Raw genomic sequence first — 20,989 nt, 5'->3', positions numbered from 1 at the left:
TTTAATATGGGGCTTCCCAGTCCAAATAATTAACTCTAACTGCAAAACAGATGTGAATTACATGGAATCATATCATATTCTCTCAAGAGTTTTATACGCTTAACAACTCCGAGTTGAAATGTTAAAGTTTTACAACATTTAATGTGAAAGTAACAAGATTAGCCTGGAAAAAAAAAAGTAGATATAACCAAATAATCACTTTTAGTTAATAAAAATTTATTTTGGGGCTGGGCGCAGTGGCTCAAGCCTGTAATCCCAGCAATTTGGGAGGCCGAGGTGGGTGGATCACAAGGTCGAGAGATCGAGACCATCCTGGTCAGCATGGTGAAACCCCGTCTCTACTAAAAATACAAAAAATTAGCTGGGCATGGTGGCGCATGCCTGTAATCCCAGCTACTCAGGAGGCTGAGGCAGGAGAATTCCCTGAACCTAGGAGGCAGAGGTTGTGGTGAGCTGAGATCACGCCATTGCACTCCAGCCTGGGTAACAAGAACGAAACTCCGTCTCAAAAAACTAACTAAATAAATAATAATAATTTATTTTGATTCCTATAAAACATCTAAATAAAAATAAACTGTATTCTAATGGATGAGTTAATAAAATATAGTCTCAAATAGTGACAAAATAAATTTAGATGAGGTTATAAAATGTAGTAACTGAACAAACTTAAAATGACATTCAAATACAGACTAATATTTTAATGCTAATGGTGCTGAACTGCTCTTTCTCATAGGAAAATCATATTATAAGCAAAAAGATTTGTTTTCTGTTTAAAACAGGACATAAATACTAATTCAGTGAAGAGCTGTGACTGACATGCAGATTAAAGGGATGTGCTGGGATGACTCTGATGGAGATTAGATGCCCATGGGAACTGACTCTGGTATGAGTCCACAGAGGCAACTCTGAGGTTAGGAGTAAGTTTTGATACAGGCTCTGAAGAAGCAGTAATAAGGCCCAAGGTGACTCATAGTTATAATGTACTGATTATTATGTATTGATTCAAAAGCTACTAAGAGGCAAGGCCAAATTCCCACTGTCTTCTCAGGGACATGAACATAAAAGAATCACCAGGAATGGAATAATCATTCCTGAATCTTCCTTGATGAGATTCTACCATTTGTTTCTAAAAGTTAACTAGAATACTAGAATAACGAAACTTTTAGATAAACTTTTACACAATGAAACTTTCAAAAGTTTCATTTTTAAGCTTTAAGAAAGGATGATTTAAAAAGATACTTAGAAAGAACTGAAATAATTTTATTTTCTACTTGCAGGACTCTTAGAACTAATTTAAATAAAAACAGACGTGAAGATTGATGAAAGACAGTATTTCAGGAGGGATAACTTAAGATATCTTTTTAAATAACTCTATAAAAAAATTTTTTTTTCCTGGGGCTGCAGTTTTATGTGATTTACACCTATTTAAAAATATTTACACCTATTTAAAAGGTTAAATTCAAGAAATTCAACCCATCAAAAAATATGAAGGAGAAAATATTTGTATACAATTAACCATCCAAATTCAGGATACATGTACTCTCCCTTTTCCTATGTAATAATTACAAAGTGGTTAATTACTAATATGGTACAAGGAGGGAAACAGCCATGGTAGTTTCCATGACTACTCTGAGGGCTTCTCCTGATTCAAGGCAAAGAAAGGTCCAGGTACAAGACAAAACACTCACAAAATCTCCTGCTCCCATGCTCAACTTACAATTAATAAGATGGATATAATTACAAACCCCATCTGGCATATAATATAAAAGACAAACTGATATATATACTTACAAAAAGGCTTAAAGGAAAATGAAGAACATTTCTACTTTATGATTTTATTTAAGGTTAAAACTGAATCTGAACTTTCTATGTTGATACTCACAGACTTCCCTCTGGGTAAGTTTCCTTCACACGCCTGCTTGGAAAGATCCTGACGTCCAATCAAGAGACAGACAGCTTCTGGCCAGTCTGAGGCAGGCTGCTCACGACAGTGATAAATTGCATCTCTGATGGGAAGAGCAACTCCAAAAGGAAGAGTTTCCAAATCTCTTAAAGTGAATCCTATGGTTAAAGAGAGAAAAAAAATTTTTTTTCTATTATTTTAGACCTTTATTAACAGGTGCTTGCAGTTTGTTGACTTTTTTGAAAAAAATCAAGTTGTAAACTTTTATTACAAATTTAAAATGAAGTTCTTAAAAATCTCAACTTGACCAGATATGAAACAATTTAAAAACCTTTAAAGGGGTATTGAGAAAAGCCAGGCATTTTTTTAAAAAAACACATTTGTTATTACCAAAAAGAGACGTCTTTAGGTAAAAATAATAAAAACCCCATGCTGCATAGATAATGCAGATAGTTCTATTTATCTGGTCAACGGGCAAAAAGCAAGCACTGGAGGCCTTCAGCTCCAATCTTTTGTTCATTTCTTATTGCTGGAATTTCATTTCTTCTTGTTGAATGACTAAACCGGATGATGGTAGAGATGGTAGGCCGGGATTTACTCAGCCCCGCCCTGCTCAGCCTCGGGAGTGGACGAATTCTCAGTCGGTGGATCGGCTGCTTTTGTCTCTGCCATCCTGTGGTTTAGGGTTTTCTGGGCCTGTGCGTTGGTAATTGAAGTTGCTGAGGTACCAATGTTGAGGTGGCTGCTGACCTTGGGTCTCATCCACCTCCTTGATTTTCTTTATCCTCTTCATTGCCGTCCTCTCTAGGCTGTCTTTGGCGAGGACGGCCCCTGTGGAATTGTGGTCTATAGCCCTGATACATATTCTGCCTCACTGGTCTACCTTGTTCTCTGCACCCTGGTTGTCAGCACCCTCCATCACTTCTCCCTGCACAGGAGGGTTGGAATATTGTGGTTGATGCCCATAGGGTCTGTGCATGTAATAAGGTGGGAACCTTCGCCTGCAGTGGGCTGTCGTTGTTGGGCCTGGCCTTCAGGAGCACTCTGATCCCTTCTTCTTTTCCCCACTCTCACTATTCTGGTGATTTTGCTGGTAATTTCGTGAAGGACCCCTATGACATGGATAACGTCTATAATGGTTACAGTCTGCTGCATATTGATTGCCTTGAACTGGAACGCCACCAGGACCTGTAACATTTGCTGCCTCCACACCCTTTTCTCCTTCAACAACATCAAACTCCACAATCTCCCCGTCTCCTACACTGCCAGGTACATCCTGTATCCATCACCCAGTCATCTATATTAGGTATTTCTCCTAATGCTATCCCTCCCCTATCCGCGCTCCCCAACCCCCACCCCGACAGGCTCCAGTGTGACGTTCCCCTCCCCATGTCCATGTGTTCTCATTGTTCAACACTCACTTATGAGTGAGAACATGCCATGTTTGGTTTTCTGTTCTTGTGTCAGTTTGCTGAGAATGATGGTTTCCAGCTTTATCCATGTCCCTACAAAGGACATGAACTCATCCCTTCTTATGGCTGCATAGTATTACATGGTATATATGTGCAACATTTTCTTTATCCAGTCTACATTCATGGGTATTTGGGTTGGTTCCAAGTCTTTGCTATTGTGAACAGTGTCACAGTAAACATACATGTGCATGTGTCTATAATAGAATGATTTATGATCCTTTGGGTATATACCCAGTAATGGGACTGCTGGGTCAAATGGTATTTCTAGTTCTAGATCCTTGAGGAATCGCCACACTGTCTTCCACAATGGTTGAACTAATTTACACTCCCACCAACAGTGTAAAAGCATTCCTATTTCTCCACATCCTCTCCAGCATCTGTTGTCTCCTGATTTTTCAATGACTGTCGTTCTAACTGGTATAAGATGGTCTCAATGTGGTTTTATTTATTTATTTATTTATTTATTTTGAGACAGAGTTTCGCTCTTGTTACCCAGGCTGGAGTGCAATGGCGTGATCTCGGCTCACCGCAACCTCCGCCTCCTGGGTTCAGGCAATTCTCCTGCCTCAGCCTCCTGAGTAGCTGGGATTACAGGCATGCGCCACCGTGCCCAGCTAAATTTTTGTATTTTTAGTAGAGACGGGGTTTCACCATATTGACCAGGATGGTCTTGATCTCCTGACCTCATGATTCACCTGCCTCGGCCTCCCAAAGAGCTGGGATTACAGGCATAAGCCACCGTACTTGGCGCCCAGCTAATTTTTTGTATTTTTAGTGGAGACGGGGTTTCACCATGTTGACCAGGATGGTCTTGATCTCTTGACCTCGTGATTCACCTGCCTCGGCCTCCCAAAGTGCTGGGATTACAGGGTTGAGCCACCAAGCCCGGCTCAATGTGGTTTTAATTTGCACTTCTCTAATGACCAGTGATGATGAGGTTTTTTTCATATGTTTTTTGGCTGCATAAATGTCTTCTTTTGAAAAGTATCTGTTCATATCCTTCGCCCACTTATTGTAAATGGGTTTAAGTTCTTTGTAGATTCTGCATATTACCCCTCTGTCAGATGGGTAGATTGCAAAAACTTTTTCCCATTCTGTTAGTTGCTGGTTCACTCTAATGATATTTTCTCTTGCTGTGCAGAAGCTCTTTATAGATCCCATTTGTCTAATTTGGCTTTTGTTGCCATTGCTTTTGGTGTTTTAGTCATGAAGTCCTTGCCCATGCCTATGTTCTGAATGATATTGCCTAGGTTTTCTTCTAGGGTTTTTATGGTGTTAGGTCTTACGTTTAAATCTTTAATCCATCTGGAGTTAATTTTCATATAAGGTGTAAGGAAGGGATCCAGTTTCAGCTTTCTGCATATGGCTAGCCAGTTTTCCCAGTACCATTTATTAAATAGGGAATCCTTTCCTGATTGCTTGTTTTTGTAAAGTTTGTCAAAGATCAGATGGTTGTAGATGTGTGGCGTTATTTCTGAGGCCTCTGTTCTGTTCCATTGGTCTCTATCTCTGTTTTGGTACCAGTACCATGCTGTTTGGATTACTGTAGCCTTGTAGTATAGTTTGAAGTCAGGTGGTGTGATGCCTCTAGCTTTGTTTTTTTTACTTAGGATTGTCTTGGCTATGCAGGCTCTTTTTTGGTTCCACATGAAATTTAAGGTAGCTTTTTCCAATTATGTGAAGAAAGTCAATGGTAGCTTGATGGGGATAGCATTGAATCTATAAATTACTTTGGGCAGTATGGCCATTTTCACGATACTGATTCTTCCTAACCATGAGCATGGAATGTTTTTTCATCGTTTATGTCCTCTTATTTCCTTGAGTGGTAGTTTATAGTTTCTCCTTGAGGAGGGCCTTCACATCCCTTGTTAGTTGCATTCCTAGGTATTTTATTCTCTTTGTAGTAATTGTGAATGGGTTCACTCATGATTTGGCTGTTTGTCTATAATTGGTTTATAGGAATGCCTGTGATTTTTGCACATTGATTTTGTATCCTGAGACTTTGCTGAAGTGAACAACAGTAATTCTTATCCATAGCCAAAGGCAATGTAACTTCAACCACTTTGGAAAACAGTTGGTATGTATAGGTAGATCTACCCATTTGATGCATCAAGAGCCATATAAAAACTTATACCCATGTACACCAAGATACAGGTATAAAAATACTCATTAGCAATACTGTTTCGTTAAAGGAAAGAAAAAAAAAGATGGAAAAAGGAGTGAGTCACATTGTCTATCATCTATAGAATGGGTAATTAAATTGTGATATGTTCAAACAAGATAATCTATATATCAGAGAAAATGACCCACTTCTACTGCTACATGAGTTGATATGGATGAATTTTTAAACAATAAAGTGAGTAAAGGAAAAAGAACATATATTTACATCTATATGTTTTCAAAAATAGATAAAACCTACCAACTTAAAAAGATGTAAAACTATAAAGAAAAACAAGAGTAAGGTAACACAAAATGTAGGTAGGACAGTGGTTCCCTATAACATTGGGGTGTCTGTCAAGAGGGATCCACGAGCAGATATGTAAGGGCCTTCTATTATGTGGGTCATGTTCTATTTCTAAGGGTGGGTGGCCAGTACATCAATACTCAGCACCATCCTCTAAACTAAACATATACGTTTGATATATTCTTTTGTAAGTACATCATATTTCATATTTAAAATTTTTTTATTCTTGGGTTAAATCGTATTTTTCTTATAATGATTTTCTAGATTTTATAATACCATGCATTATTTATAATATAAAAAGTCAATTAACTATTGAGGCAAAAAATGTTTCCTTATATGAGAATAATACTTATTAAATATTATGTGATATACAAATGGATGGAATTCATCTATTTTTCAGCATAGGTATCCTGTATGTATACTATGCAACAGTTATTGTCATTTTTAAGGTAAAATGCAAAAAAAAAAAAAACTGTCAGAAACTTCATTTAGAACATACTTTAGATAAGACTTCAAGAACATTTTTTAATGTTCATTAGAGTTTTATTTTTTAACATACATCCTATACAATATCCTCATTTTTTAAATATCTTCGTGACAGTAATTTTTAATTTTGTTTTTTAGTTCTTTGTGATAAAAATTTATTTGGTATTTTACTTAATTTAAAACCTAGGAGCATAGGTTTGGGGAATAGGGAATATAGAAAGCTTTTTCTCCCTCTTCCACTTCCCAGTTCAATGTTAATCTTGATGCCTGAAATCCCTGGCATTTATCCTTCTAAAGTATACCCTGAAATGTTTATATAACTGCTTTCAGACTTTGCCAAAAACACCCATTTCTGATATCTGAGTATCACAATGTTTCAGGTGTGAAGGTAGGGTGATTAGAATTCTCCATTCTAAAAGACCAGCTTACACAACCACAACCTCAAATGGTCCAATGTAACGGCAAATAAAGATTCCTTATGCACCAAGATAAAAAGCTGATACCCCAAATATCATCACATGGAAGTTGTGAGATTGTTGAGAAAAAAAAAGTGTGACTTGATGAAACATAATCGCAATCTTGTGAGGTCTCTTCACAAAGCCAGTGCCCCTCTGTCCACATTCCTTCCAGTTCTAGCTAGTCTGGAGGAGGCAGGACCTACTTAGGAGGTAACAAAGAAGCTCTTACCTACATTAGTCATCCACACAACCAATTTTTCAGCTAGGCTAGAAACCGAAGTAGAATGCCTGAAACTAAACCTATAAGAGAATAAAACATAAAGTAATTCAGCAGAATAGTGAAAGATAATATTGTTTAAAATGTTTGACATAAAAACACAGTCTAAATAAAAGTCACCTGTTTTCCTCTTGTTCTACTTGCAACTTCTGGGGGGCTAAAAGGGAACAATATGAAACAATTTTGATAATCATCCTGGTAAACATATAACATGTAGAAGACATTTGAAAATAAGAATCTATTAGCAAAGAATGTCTTTAAAAAAGTAAAATAAGCAGTACTGTGGCAGGCTGAAAGTACAGTCAGCCCTCAGAATACTCAGGGAACTGACTAAGACACCCCATGTGTACCCAAATCTGTGCATGCTCAAGTCCTGCGATTGGCCCTGTGGAACCTGCATATGGGTTTCACATCCAGAGAATACTACATTTTCTTTTTTTTTTTTGAGATGGAGTTTCGCTCTTGTTACCCAGGCTGGAGTGCAATGGCGCAATCTCGGCTCACCGCAACCTCCGCCTCCTGGGTTTAGGCAATTCTCCTGCCTCAGCCTCCTGAGTAGCTGGGATTACAGGCATGCGCCACCATGCCCAGCTAATTTTTTTTGTATTTTCAGTAGAGATGGGGTTTCACCATGTTGACCAGGATCGTCTCGATCTCTTGACCTCGTGATCCACCCGCCTCAGACTCCCAAAGTGCTGGGATTACAGGCTTGAGCCACCGTGCCCGGCCGAATACTACATTTTCTATCTGCATTTGGTTGAAAAAAACTTCATTGTAAGTGGACTCACACAGTTCAAATTCATGTTTTTCAAGAGTCAATGGTATAATAATTTCCTCGAGACTAAAATAGTCCTTTTTACCCACACTGAAAATGTAAGATTTGTTAGATTTTAAGTAATCCTGATACCTGAAAAATCAGTTGTGAACTACAGATGAGAAGAGTACTAAAAAGGTAAGACATGGCTGCTAAAGCAAACAAGAAAAACTTTTTTTTCTGTTTTTTCAGTTGTGATACTGACATTTACAAAAAGTTGTTTCCAGAGACCTAACAGTACACCAACTTACCTATAGTTATTTTGGTTAAATATTGTGAGGATTCATCAGAAACAGAGCTCTCATCACCAAGTATATACAGTGCAATACTCTGCAAAAGAAGAAAATAAACATTATTTTTCACTTTTCAGAGACAGCATCTCACTTTGTCACCCAGGCTGGAGTGCAGTGGTGCAATCAGAGCTCACTGCAGCCTCAAACTCCTTGGCTCAAGCAATCCTCCTGCCTCAGCCTCCAAAGTAGCTAGGACTACAGGCATACACCACCACATCCAGCTAATTTTTTATATTATTATTGTTACTTTTTGTAGAAACAGAGTCTCGTTGTGTTGCCCAGGCTGGACTCAAACTCATGACCTCAAGTAATCCTCCTGCCTCAGCCTCCCAAAGTGCTGGGATTACAGGTATGAGCCACCACACCCAACTACACAATTGAAGTATAACTAGAAAATAAATATAACATAGACTATTCATCCATCTTAGGTGTACAGTTCTATGAGTTTCAAAAAATGTTATATCACATAACCACTACCACGCCTACAATACAGAATATTTTCATCACACCAAAAAGTTCCCTTCTTCTCTTTGTAGTCAGTCTTTTCCTCCTACACCCAGCACTGGAAACAACTCATCTGCTTTCCTGCTCTACTGTTTTGTCTATACAGTATCATGTAAATGATTCTTATAATATGTAGTCTTTTTTTGTAGTATTTCTTTAACTTAGCATAACGTCTTTGAGATTCATCCACATCTCTCCAAGGATCACTAGTTTCTTCCTTTTTATGCTGAGTAGTATTCCATTAAACAGATGTACCAAACTACATACTCAAAAACTGGTGAACATTTGGTTCCAGTTTGTGGCCATTATGACCAAAGTTGCTCTAAACATTCACACATATGTGGGTCTTTGTCCAGGTTATGCTTTCATTTCTCTTGAGTAAATACCAAGGAGTTAGGATTTCTTTGTCTTATGGTAAATGTGTTTAACTTCACAAGAAACTGCCAAACAGTTTTCCAAAGTGCTGTGCCATTTTTGCAGTCCCCCCAGTAACGCATGAGAGTTTCGATTGCTCCATGTCCTCATCAAAACTTATTTCTCAGTCATTCCAACAGGTATCGAATAGTGCTCTCTCACTACCTAGGAAGTATCTAGTGGTATAGAGCTGTAGTGGTATTTACTTTGAAGAGGAAAAGAAAAAGATAAAACAAAGGAAAAACTCTCTCAAAAGAGTTAAAATATTCAGCATATAACACAAACACAAAAGTACATCAGGTCTCTCTACTAAATGAGAAAACATACATAAAGTTCCTTGAAGACAATAGGCTCCCAATAAATGTTATCTCACTTCTTTCCTTTCCCTCATTTCAACAAATGGTACACAGACAATGCCATCTCCACATATACAAGTGCCTCAATAGAAAAGAGCCACCATAAGCTAGAAGGTTACTACAAACGTCTCATTAGCTAAACATCACATAAAAAAAATTATCACTTGAGGTCAGGAGTTCAAGACCAGCCTGGGCAACATGGCAAACCCCATCTCTACTAAAAATACCAAAATTAGCCAGGTGTGATGGTGTGCACCTGTGGTCCCAGATACTCGGGAGATTGAGGTGGGAAGATTGTTTGAGCCAAGGGCAAGGCTGAAGTGAGCCATGATCATGCCAGCCTGGGCGACAGCCTGTCTCAAAAAAAAAAAAAAAAAAAAAGCCCAATAAAATTCATAATGACAAAACCAAAACCCTATCAATAAGGGCTTCTATTGATATTTTTTAGAATATTTTGATAAATAAATTTATATTTTATAAATAAATCTGTGAGCTGACAGGTAAAAAGAAATACCAAGAGGATAAAACTGAGATGAAAGGCCAGAGAGATAAACTGAATACTGAAGCCAGTTTTACTGAAAAGACATTTGCAGAAAAACCTATAGAATGGGAGAAAATATTTGCAAATCATGCATTTGATACATTAATATCTACAGTATAAAAATGCCTAAACTCGCCAGGCGCAGTGGCTCACGTCTGTAATCTCAGCACTTTGGGAGGCCGAGGTGGGTGGATCACCTGAGGTCAGGAGTTCAAGACTAGCCTGGCCAACAAGGTGAAAACCCGTCTTAAAAAAAAAAAAATATATATATATATATATATTTAAAAAATATATATATATATATTTTTTTAAATGCATAACTCAACAAGAAAAAAACAATTTTAAAATACACCAAGGATCTGCAGAGATATTTCTTCAAAGAAGATACATAAATGGCCAATAAACAGATCAAAATCTGCTCAACGTCACTAATCATTAAGGATGCAAATCAAAACAATGAGGTATCAGTTCATAAGTACTAGGATGGCTATAATTTTTAAAAAATAGAAAATAGTATGTGTTGGCAAGACTGTGGAGAAACTGGAACCCTTCCTCCTGCATTGCTAGTAAGGATGTAAAATGGTACAGCCACCATGAAAATGAGTTTAGCAGTTCCTCAAAAAGTTATACATTGAACTACCTACCATATGGCCCAGCAATTCCACCACCAGGTATATATTCAAAAGAACTGAAAGCAGAGACTTGAACAGATATTTATATACCCATGGTTCACAGCAGCACTATTCACAATAGCCAGAAGGTGGAAACAACCCAAGTGTCCATCATCAGATGAAATGATAAACTGTGGTGTAGCCATACAGTGAAATACTGCATAGAATATTGCCTTCAAAAGAATGTAATTTGATAGATGCTACAATATGGATAAGCCTTGAAAACATTATGCTAAGTGAAATAAGCCAGACACAGAGGGACAAATATTGTATGATTCCCATAATATTAGGTACTTATAAGAAACAAATTCATAAGAAACAAAATTACTAGGGCCTGGGAGGAAGAGGAATGGGGAGTCACTGTTTAATAGGCACAGAGTTTATGTTAAGGATGATGAAAAAGTCTTGGGTAGGCCGGGCGCGGTGGCTCACGCCTATAATCCCAGCACTTTGGGAGGCCGAGGCGGATGGATCACAAGGTCAAGAGATCGAGACCATCCTGGTCAACAAGGTGAAACCCCATCTCTACTAAAAATACAAAAATTAGCTGGGCATGGTGGTGCGCGCCTGTAGTCCCAGCTACTCAGGAGGCTGAGGCAGGAGAATTGCTTGAACCCAGGAGATGGAGGTTGTGTGAGCCGAGATCATGCTAATGCACTCCAGTCTGGGTAACAACAGCGAAACTCCGTCTCAAAAAAAAAAAAAAAGAAAAAGTCTTGGGTATAGACAGTGGTGATGGCTACATAACAATGTGAATGTATTCAATGCCACTGGATTGTACACTCAAAAATAATTTCAGGCTGAGTGCAGTGGCTCATACCTGTAATCCCAAGACTTTGAGAGGCCAAGGTGAGCGGATCACCTGAAGTCAGGAGTTCAAGACCAACGGGGCCAACATGGTCAAACCCCATTTCTACTAGAAATAGAAAAATTAGCCAGACGTGATGTCTCACACTTGTAATCTCGGTTACTCAGGAGGCTAGGGCAGGAGAATCACTTGAACCCAGGCGGCGGCGAAGGGTACAGTGAGCTGAGATGGTGCTACTGCATTCCAGCCTGGGTGACATAGTGACTCCATCTTAAAAAATAATAATAATTTCAATGAGACATATTATGTTATATATATTGTGCTATCAGTAAAATAGCTGTGTTTTTTTAAACAGAATCACCATTCTATATGTCTGTTTTGGAGTGATGGAGGGCTCTGAAGCACTTCTCACCATGAAGCAGAGCAAAACATAGAGTAAAGAAAAAGAAGAGCAGGGGGCAAAGACATTTACAATCTACCAACATTTGAGAGAAGGAGCAAAAGCATATGGTTCTCCTGCAAGCCTGGGAAGACATGAGCAGGCTGCTCCAGGATGGGGTGTGACAAGAACAGGTGTGCCAAGAAACATACTTTATCAACTGTGACAGCCCTTTGGTTCTATATGAAGTTTGATGTTGGGCATTTTAATAAACTAATATATATTAACAAACTAATATATATCTAAAAATTACTAAATCATGAAATTTTCAGATCAAGGTAAAGGTTAACAAAAAATAATAAAAATAAAGATGTGTTTCGTTGAAAAAAATTTCAGCAGGATTTTTTTTGTAGCTATAGACAAGACGTTTATAAAATCAGTATGGGCCAGGGATGGTGGCTCACACCTGTAATCCCAGCACTTTGGGAGGCTGAGGTGGGGAGTTCAAGACCAGCCTGGCCAATATGGTAAAACCCCATATCTACTAAAAATATAAAAAATTAGCCAAGCGTGGTGGCAGGGTTCTATAATCCCAGCTATTTGGGAGGCTGAGGCAGGAGAATCGGTTGAACTCAGAAGGCAGATGTTGCAGTGAGCTGAGATCATGCCACTGTACTCTATCTAACCTAGGTGTCAGAGCAAGACTGTCTCAAAAAATAATAAAAATAAAAATAAAATCAGTATGAAAAGGCAATAAGAGTAATGAAGGAAGGAGTAATGCTAATCGGTTTTAAAATTTACCATAAAGCTATAGTAATTACAGTGTAGACAGCCACAAAGATCAATAAACCAGAATAGAAAGTCCAGAAATAGAATATGGCCAAATTGACTTTTGACAAAAGTGCAAACATAATAGAGAAATGATAGTTTTTTCAAAAAGTAGAGCTGGAAGAACTGGATATCCAAATGAAATAATAAAAACCTTGACCTAAAACCTGACACATTATAAAAAATTAACAAAATGGATTAGAGATCTAAATGCAAAACACACAAAGAAATCCAGGAGAAAATCTTCAAAACCTAAAGTTAAACAAAGAATTCTTTGACATGATACTAAAAGCAACATCCACTAAAGAAAAATACTGATAAACTAGCTTCATCAAAATTAAACACTGTCACTCTTTGACATAATAAGAGAATGACGAGACAAGACAAGGTAGAAACTAGAAGAAAATACCTGCAAACTACCTGTCTGACAAAACCTCATATCTAGAACCCTCAAAACATCATTAGCCATTAGGAAAATGTAAATTAAAACCATAATGAGGTATAACTACACAACTCTCAAAAAGTTAAAAATAAAAAATAGTGACAATACCGAATACTGGCAAGAATGCAGGTAAGTGATCTCTTAAATATTGCTGGTAAAAATGTAAAATGGAAGAGCCACTCTGGAAAACAGCCAAGTTTCTTTAAAAATGAAATACAAACTTACTATATGACCCATCAGTCCTACTCCTAGGTACCTGTCCTAGAGAAAGAAAAACTTATATTCACATAAAAGCCTGAACATGAATGCTGAAGTATCTGTATTTACAACTGCTAAAAACTCGAATCAACCCAATCATCCTTTTATTTTCCTCGTTTCAAGTTTTAATCAAAGCTTGTATATAAGATTACTTTATTCCTGCATCTTCTCGATTGTTCCTTCCTAGTATTTGCCCTTCTCCTTTCCTACTTGGCAAGATTTGGCTTTCCGTTCAAGGATCTTTTTGCGGTCTTTGTCCAGTTTTAGCCTAGTGATAACCACCTTGCCAGGGAGAATGCCTACGTCGACAGTTGTGCCATTAGCCTTTTCCCACTGCACCCATTCAATGTAGATTACGTATTTCTTCCTGTAAACCTGGACTACTTTGCCAATCGGCTGACATTTATAGTGTCCTCGTACAACCTGAACTTCATCATCCTTTCGGATGGGCATGGATCACACGTTGTACTTCTGTCTCAGCTCTTTGGAAAGCGGGGAGGACCTAATCTTCCTGCGAATGTGGGAAGGTGCACTGAAATGTCCTTTGCAATTCTTGCATCAGTTGGAAGTCACAAAGGGACTGAACTTCATTTTGGCTGCTCCCGCTTCGGTGATCAACCCAATTATCCTGAATGAAAAACCAAATATGGCACATCCATGCAATAAACTACTCATCAGCCATAGAATGCAATGAACTGCTGATACAGGAAACAACTTGGATTTATCTCAAAATCATGTGAGAAATTTTTGAGGGTGATATAAATGTTCTATATCCTAATTGTAGTAATTACATGCATCTATACACATACTGAAATTCACAGAATTATACACAGAAAGAAAAACTTAACCTTAGATATAATTTTTAAAACTAAATTTTAAAAGGAAAAGAAGATAGGTAGTAACATTCCACATACATACCAAGACTACCAGTCTGCTTCTTTCACAGATTCCAGGGAGGTAAGGATAAGGTGGCATTCCTTCACCCTTCAGACAAGAACTCACCCACTGATAAATACTTGGTGGCTCAGAAGTAAAAAATGATGGGTGATGCATAAATCCGGTTTGACCTTTAAAATTAGATAAACAGATACAAAAATACATTAAGACAACATTATTTTAAAGGGAGGATGATCGAGTTACCTGTCATTTTGAAACAATTAGAATAACATTTTCTCATATCCTCCAAAATGCTTCATGTTTTCTGCCACAGTAAATAAGTGACTCCGTTATTAAATGTAGAATATAAATTACTTCTATTTATCCCATCCTAGATGGAAATTTAGCAAATTATTTTCCCAAGGGATATAAAGAATCTAACCAAAGGCCAGGTACAGTGGCCTACACCTGTAATCCCAGCCCTTTGGGAGGCCAAGGCAGGTGGATCACTTGAGGTCAGGAGTTTGAGACCAGTCTGGCCAACACGGTGAAACTTCATCATTACTAAAAATACAAACATGAGCCTGGCATGGGGACACACGCCTGTAATCCCAGATACTCAGGAGGCTGAGGCATTTGAGCATGGGAGCTGGAGGATGAAGTTAGCCAAGATCGTAGCACTGCACTCCTGTCTGGGAAACAGAGTAAGAGACCAGATGTCAAAAAAAAAAACCTAACCAAAAATTTTCCCCTGGGCCCCAACTTCAGTTCCTTTAGCTGAGGGTCTAGGACTATACAGTGGTGACAGAAATGTTCTGTATCTGAATCTGCACTGTGCAATATGGTGGCACTAGCCCCATGTGGCTACTGAGCTCTCAAAATGCGGCTACTGCACTGAGGAAATACATGTTTTATTTTAATTGAATTTAAGTAGCATATGGCTAATGGCTACTAACTGGACAGTGCAAGTCTAGGTTAAAAGCATCCTTGGCACTAGAAGCTCTTTCTAAACTTTTGCAAGTCTGAACCTTCGGGATGAGTAAAATTTTCATTATACAGTGAAGATATTATGGCTTACTACGTGTCAGAAAACAAGCATTACAAACTACAATCTGCCTAGTGGAAAGACACTGCCCCTGACTGAGAAGCCAATGGTAAGAAATACATCCTCTGCTCTTCACTGAGAAAGATACAAACAAATGTCACCACACTGTTCAGAAAATCTTTAAAAGCATGACGACTTACCTGGATCAATCATGCACACTTGTCCAGTAGTTCTGACAAGCGTTGGGTAGTCTCTATAGTAATGATCTACATAAGGTCCCAATTTTAAGTCCCTAAAACAGTAAGAGCATATAAAAAAGAAGGTATTATAGCACTTTCTCCAAGCAGAGTTGGAAGAATTCATTAGTTGAATCTTTCATTTAAAAACTTACTTATGAGAAAGAAAGTAACCAAATCTAGAGTCTCTTTATTGTATTTTTGGACTTTAAAGTGCCCAGAGTGACAAATGCAACCCAATTTCTTTTTGCTAAATTTTGCAGAGGTAAAACTAGAGTAAAAGCACCGTGAGCTAGTTCCTCCTCTGCTATTTATTAGCTGTGTGATCTTCAGTAAGTCATGTCTATAAACCTCAGTATTTTCTTCTAGAAAATGGAGCAATAGCAGCTAACTTACTCTCAAGTTTTAAAGATTAAATAAGATGGGCCAGGCACAGTGGCTCACCTCTATAATCCCAGCACTTTGGGAGGCCAAGGCAGGTGGATCATGAGGTCAGGAATTCAAGACCAGCCTGGCCAAGATGGTGAAACCCCTGTCTCTACTAAAAATACAAAAAAATTAGCCAGGTGTGGTGGCGGGCACCTGTAGTCCCAGCTACTCGGGAGGCTGAGGCGGAAAATTGCTTAAACAGGGAGGCAGAGGTTGCAGTGAGCCAAGGTTGTGCCACTGCACTCCAGCCTAGGTGACAGAGTTCCCCCTCCACCAAAAAAAGATTAAATAAGATAAAGTATGTTAAAAAAAAAAAACCTGATAAAACATAAAATATCAACAATCCCTTTCCTTTCTCTCTCTTACCGCTGCCCAAGATGCCTAAAGGAAAGAAGGCCAAGGGGAAGAAGGTGGCTCCGGCCCCTGCTGTCATGAAGAAGCAGGAGGCTAAGAAAGTGGTGAATCCCCTGTTTGAGAAAAGGCCTAAAAATTTTGGCATTGGGTAGGACATCCAGCCCAAAAGAGACCTCACCCGCTTTGTGAAATGGCCCTGCTATATCAGGTTGCAGCGGCAGAGAACCATCCTCCATAAGTGGCTGAAAGTGCCTCCTGTAATTAACCAGTTCACCCAGGCCCTGGACTGCCAAACAGCTACTCAGCTGCTTAAGCTGGCCCACAAGTATAGACCAGAGACAAAGCAAGAGAAGAAGCAGAGGCTGTTGGCCTGGGCCGAGAAGAAAGCAGCTGGCAAAGGGGACGTCTCATGAAGAGACCACCTGTCCTTCGAGCAGGAATTAACACCGTCACCACCTTGGTGGAGAACAAGAAAGCTCAGCTGGTGGTGACTGCATACAACGTGGATCCCATTGAGCTGGTTGTCGTCTTGCCTGCCCTGTGCTGTAAAATGGGAGTCCCTTATTGCATTATCAAGGGGAAGGCAAGACTGGTACATCTAATCCACAGGAAGACCTGCACCACTGTCGCCTTCACACAGGTTAACTCGGAAGACAAAGGTGCTTTGGCTAAGCTGGTGGAAGCTATCCGTACCAATTACAATGACAGATATGATAAGATCCGCTGTCACTGGGGAGGCAATGTCCTGGGTCCCAAGTCTGTGGCTCACATCACCAAGCTCGAAAAGACAAAGGCTAAAGAACTTGCCACAAAACTGGGTTAATGTACTCTGTACATAAAAATAATTAAAACAATACAAATTTTCCTTCAAAAAAAAAAGCATAAAATATGTTACTTATTTCAGAAAGCCATGATTATGGTTTGGAAATTACTTAATTCCAAAAGAATTTTCATGATAGTAATGATATCCTAAGTGAAATTTACCATTAATTAAAACTGCCATGTCTCAGGATTGAATTTCAAGATCTCAAAAAAGACAACAAAAATTAGAAAAAATACTATGTCTTAACTCAGAGGTTGACATTTCAATTCAAATTCAACTTCTTTATTACCAAAGGTCATAGAGGCTCAAACAACACATAAGTATGACCCTAGAATTCAGAGCCATACACAAGATGCTTCAAAGCTATTGAAAGGTGTTGAAACATATTGGAACTATCTTATTGTGGATCTACTATGAGTGCCTCAAAGGCAGGGATGACCTCAGATTGCAACAAGAATAGCACAGCAAAATGAGTCTACAACTATCAAATACCCATATACTTAGAAACAAATTTAGGCAAGTATCCTCATCACTAAAATAGGAATCTTACCTTGAGACTTTATATGTAAACTATGATTTTGTCAACTATAAAGCATTATTTGAATGTGGGTATTATAAAACAGCAGATATTATTCTAGAACTCCCACCACAGTGTAGCCAGTCATCCTGTCAAAATGAAAATCTGAGTAGGTCATCTCCATTTTTTCGTGACCTTCCATTAATCTCAGGACAAACACTAAAAATCCCTGCATGCCCCACAGGCCCTCACATAACCAGTATCTTCAAACAACTCTGTGGTTTACAGGAGATGCCCTAGTTTTCTGAGAAGGTCGACTTTAGAAACTTATTTACAAGGTCCCTATATGATATCATGGAAAAGATAGCCATCTAAGGACTTCCTGGCAGTTTCTAACCTACAAACAAATTTACCTTGCCAACTGAACAAGAAGCTCAACAAGTGAACAAATTCCTTCTCCCATTAGAGTATTTAACTTAAGCTCCTCATACACCAGGTGAAGAACGAAAAAGATTGCAGGTATGTGAGTAAAGAGAAGTGTAGAAGAATCCAGACTGAGATTCTGTGAAAAATCCTCATCCTTCATCTGTGAAACTTCTGAAGAACTCAAACACAAGGCTCTGTTCAAAAGATGAGATTCAACATTCTGGTGGTAGTCTGAATTTAGTAAATATTCCCAGTCCTGAGAAGAATAAAAAGAACATTAATTTTTAAAAATACCTCCTTAAAATATCATTAGAAAAGAAAATTCACTTAAAACAATTCAAGTTTCTTTTTCACAGTAAGGTTATCTAACAGTATCTATTTAAAAAAAAAAAAAAATACTAAGAATGAAGGAATTATAAAATAGCCACAATTTCCAGATGCCAGTTACAAAAGTTAAGGCAAGCCACCTTTAAAAACCTTTTTTTTTTTTAATCTTGTCATGTCCTTTTAGAAAAGACAATGGGAGAAGGATTCTACTATTTAGGTAGAGATTGAGAGAGAAAATTTAAGATTATCTCAGGCTACGTTTTATAGGAAAAGTAGATGGCATGTTAGTGACCACTACACTGAGCTATGTTTTGGTAAAAGGGAAGGTCCACCTGCATTCGGCTGGTGAATTCATCTTTCTATATATATAAGACACCAGGGCTAATAATACAATCTAATAATCAACTGACTTTATATTCAGACTGTGTACTACATTTTCCAAATATTCAGTCTATTTTGGTTCTACTTGTGATTTACTGCATTTGGTTCAGAGAATGTGGTTTATGCTATTTCCAGATCTTGGAATTTACCAGTGTTTTTATAAGGCTTAATATAGTGTGTTATTCTGACTTAAAAAATTCTTGGACTACGGTGGCTCAAGCCTGTAATCCCAGCACTTTGGGAGGCCGAGACGGGTGGATCACGAGGTCAACAGATCGAGACCATCCTGGTCAACATGGTGAAACCCCGTCTCTACTAAAAATACAAAAAATTAGCTGGGCATGGTGGCGCGTGCCTGTAATCCCAGCTACTCAGGAGGCTGAGGCAGGAGAATTGCCTAGACCCAGGAGGCAGAGGTTGCGGTGAGCCGAGATCGCGCCATTGCACTCCACCCTGGGTAACAAGAGCGAAACTCCGTCTCAAAAAAAAAAAAAAAAATTCTTGTACTAGATACAAAGAATTAACCATAAAAGAAAAAACTAATAAACTGTATAACCAAAATTAAAAATTCTGCTCATCAAAGACACTGTTAAGCCACATACTAAGGGAAAATATGGTCAGGAACTCATGTCTAGAACATGTAAATGAACTTCAACAGTTTACTATTTTTTTTGTAATCTAATAAAAAGTAGGTAAAGACTTGAACAGAAACTTCACAAAAAGATACATAAGCAGCTAATGAGCACATGAAAGAGTGCTGACCATCCTCCTACCTCAGCCTCCAAGTAGCTGGGACTACAGGTATACGCCATCATGCCTGGCTAATTTTTAAATTTTTGTGGTAGAGACAAGATCTTACTATAATATGTTGCCCAGACTGGTCTCAAACTCCTGAGTTCAAGCAGTCTTCCTGCCCCTACCCCAAAAAGTGCTGTGATTACAGGTGTGAATTTTAGTTTAAAAGAAATTAAATTAAAGAAAATTAAAAATTATAGGCATGAATTTTAATTTTAAAAAATTAAAAGAAATTAAAAATAATAGGCATAAATTTTAATTTAAAGGAAATTAAGGCCAGGCACAGTGGCTCACACCTGTAATCCCAGCACTTTGAGAGGCCAAGGCAGGCAGATCATGAGGTCGGGAGGCTGAGACCATCCTGGCCAACATGGTGAAACCCCCATGTCTACTAAAATACAAAAAATTAGCTGGGCATGGTGGCACGAACCTGTAGTGCCAGCTACTGGGGAGGCTGAGGCAGGGGAATCACTTGAGCCCAGGAGGCAAAGGTTACAGTGAGCCAAGATTGTGCCACTGCACTCCAGCTTGGCAATAGAGCAAGACTCCATCTCAAAGAAAAAGAAATTATAAGAAATTAATATTCACACCTGTAGGCCGGGCGCGGTGACTCACACCTATAATCCCAGCACTTTGGGAGGCCGAGGTGGGTGGTCAAGAGATCGAGACCATCCTGGTCAACAGGGAGAAACCCCGTCTCTACTAAAAATACAAAAATTAGCTGGGCATGGTGGTGCACGCCTGTAGTCCCAGCTACTCAGGAGGCTGAGGCAGGAGAATTGCCTGAACCCAGGAGGCTGAGGTTGTGGTGAGCCAAGATCATGCCATTGCACTCCAGTCTGGGTAACAACAGCGAAACTCTGTCTCAAAAAAAAAAAAAAAAAAATTCATACCTGTAATCGCAGCACTTGGGGGGTAAGGGCAGGAGGACTGCTTGAGCCCAGGAGTTTGAGACCAGCCTGAGCAACATACTATATTAAGACCTTGTCTCCAACCAAAAAGTTTAGAAATTAGCCAGGCATGATGGTGCATACCTGTAGTCCTAGCTACTCAGAGGCTGAGGTAGGAGGATGGCTTGAGCCTAGGAGTTTGAGGTTACAGTGACCTGTGATAGCATCACTGCAGTCCAGCCTAGGCAACAGAGTAAGACTATGTTTCTTAAAAAAACAAAGAGGCCGGGCACAGTGGTTCATGCCTGTAATTCCAGCAGTTTGGGAGGCTGAGGCAGGTAGATCACGAGGTCAGAAGTTCAAGACCAACCTGACCAACGTGGTGAAACTCCATCTCTACTAAAAATACAAAAATTAGCTGGGTATGGTCATACGAGTCTGTAATCCTAGCTACTCGGGAGGCTGAGGCAAGAGAATCACTGGGAGACGGAGGTTGCACTGAGCCGAGATTGCACCCTGCAC

The 20,989-nt window shown here is 38.8% G+C and overlaps 1 protein-coding gene and 2 pseudogenes across 4 annotated transcripts in view; 1 reads left to right on the top strand and 2 right to left on the bottom strand.

The window, feature by feature from the left end:
- ANAPC1 (anaphase promoting complex subunit 1) overlaps nucleotides 1-20,989 on the bottom strand; it is a 124,009-nt gene that overhangs the window by 51,223 nt on the left and 51,797 nt on the right. For all 4 annotated transcript variants that reach the window (XM_035271978.3, XM_035271979.3, XM_078348933.1 and 1 more), the window contains 7 exons: nucleotides 18,062-18,330; nucleotides 15,490-15,581; nucleotides 14,287-14,435; nucleotides 8,126-8,204; nucleotides 7,181-7,217; nucleotides 7,013-7,083; nucleotides 1,883-2,061 (listed from right to left, as the gene is read on the bottom strand). In XM_035271978.3, coding sequence (XP_035127869.3) covers nucleotides 1,883-2,061; nucleotides 7,013-7,083; nucleotides 7,181-7,217; nucleotides 8,126-8,204; nucleotides 14,287-14,435; nucleotides 15,490-15,581; nucleotides 18,062-18,330 — 876 coding nt within the window. The remainder of the gene's footprint in view (nucleotides 1-1,882; nucleotides 2,062-7,012; nucleotides 7,084-7,180; nucleotides 7,218-8,125; nucleotides 8,205-14,286; nucleotides 14,436-15,489; nucleotides 15,582-18,061; nucleotides 18,331-20,989) is intronic.
- Nucleotides 2,372-3,188, bottom strand: LOC103787840 (Y-box-binding protein 1 pseudogene; annotated as a pseudogene).
- LOC108588179 (large ribosomal subunit protein eL8 pseudogene) lies at nucleotides 16,328-17,131 on the top strand (annotated as a pseudogene).

The sequence above is a fragment of the Callithrix jacchus genome, chromosome 14, assembly GCF_049354715.1.
Source record: "Callithrix jacchus isolate 240 chromosome 14, calJac240_pri, whole genome shotgun sequence".
NCBI lineage: Eukaryota > Metazoa > Chordata > Mammalia > Primates > Cebidae > Callithrix > Callithrix jacchus.
The sequence above is the reverse complement of the archived record's forward strand: the minus strand, read 5'-3'. Positions and strand labels throughout refer to the sequence as shown.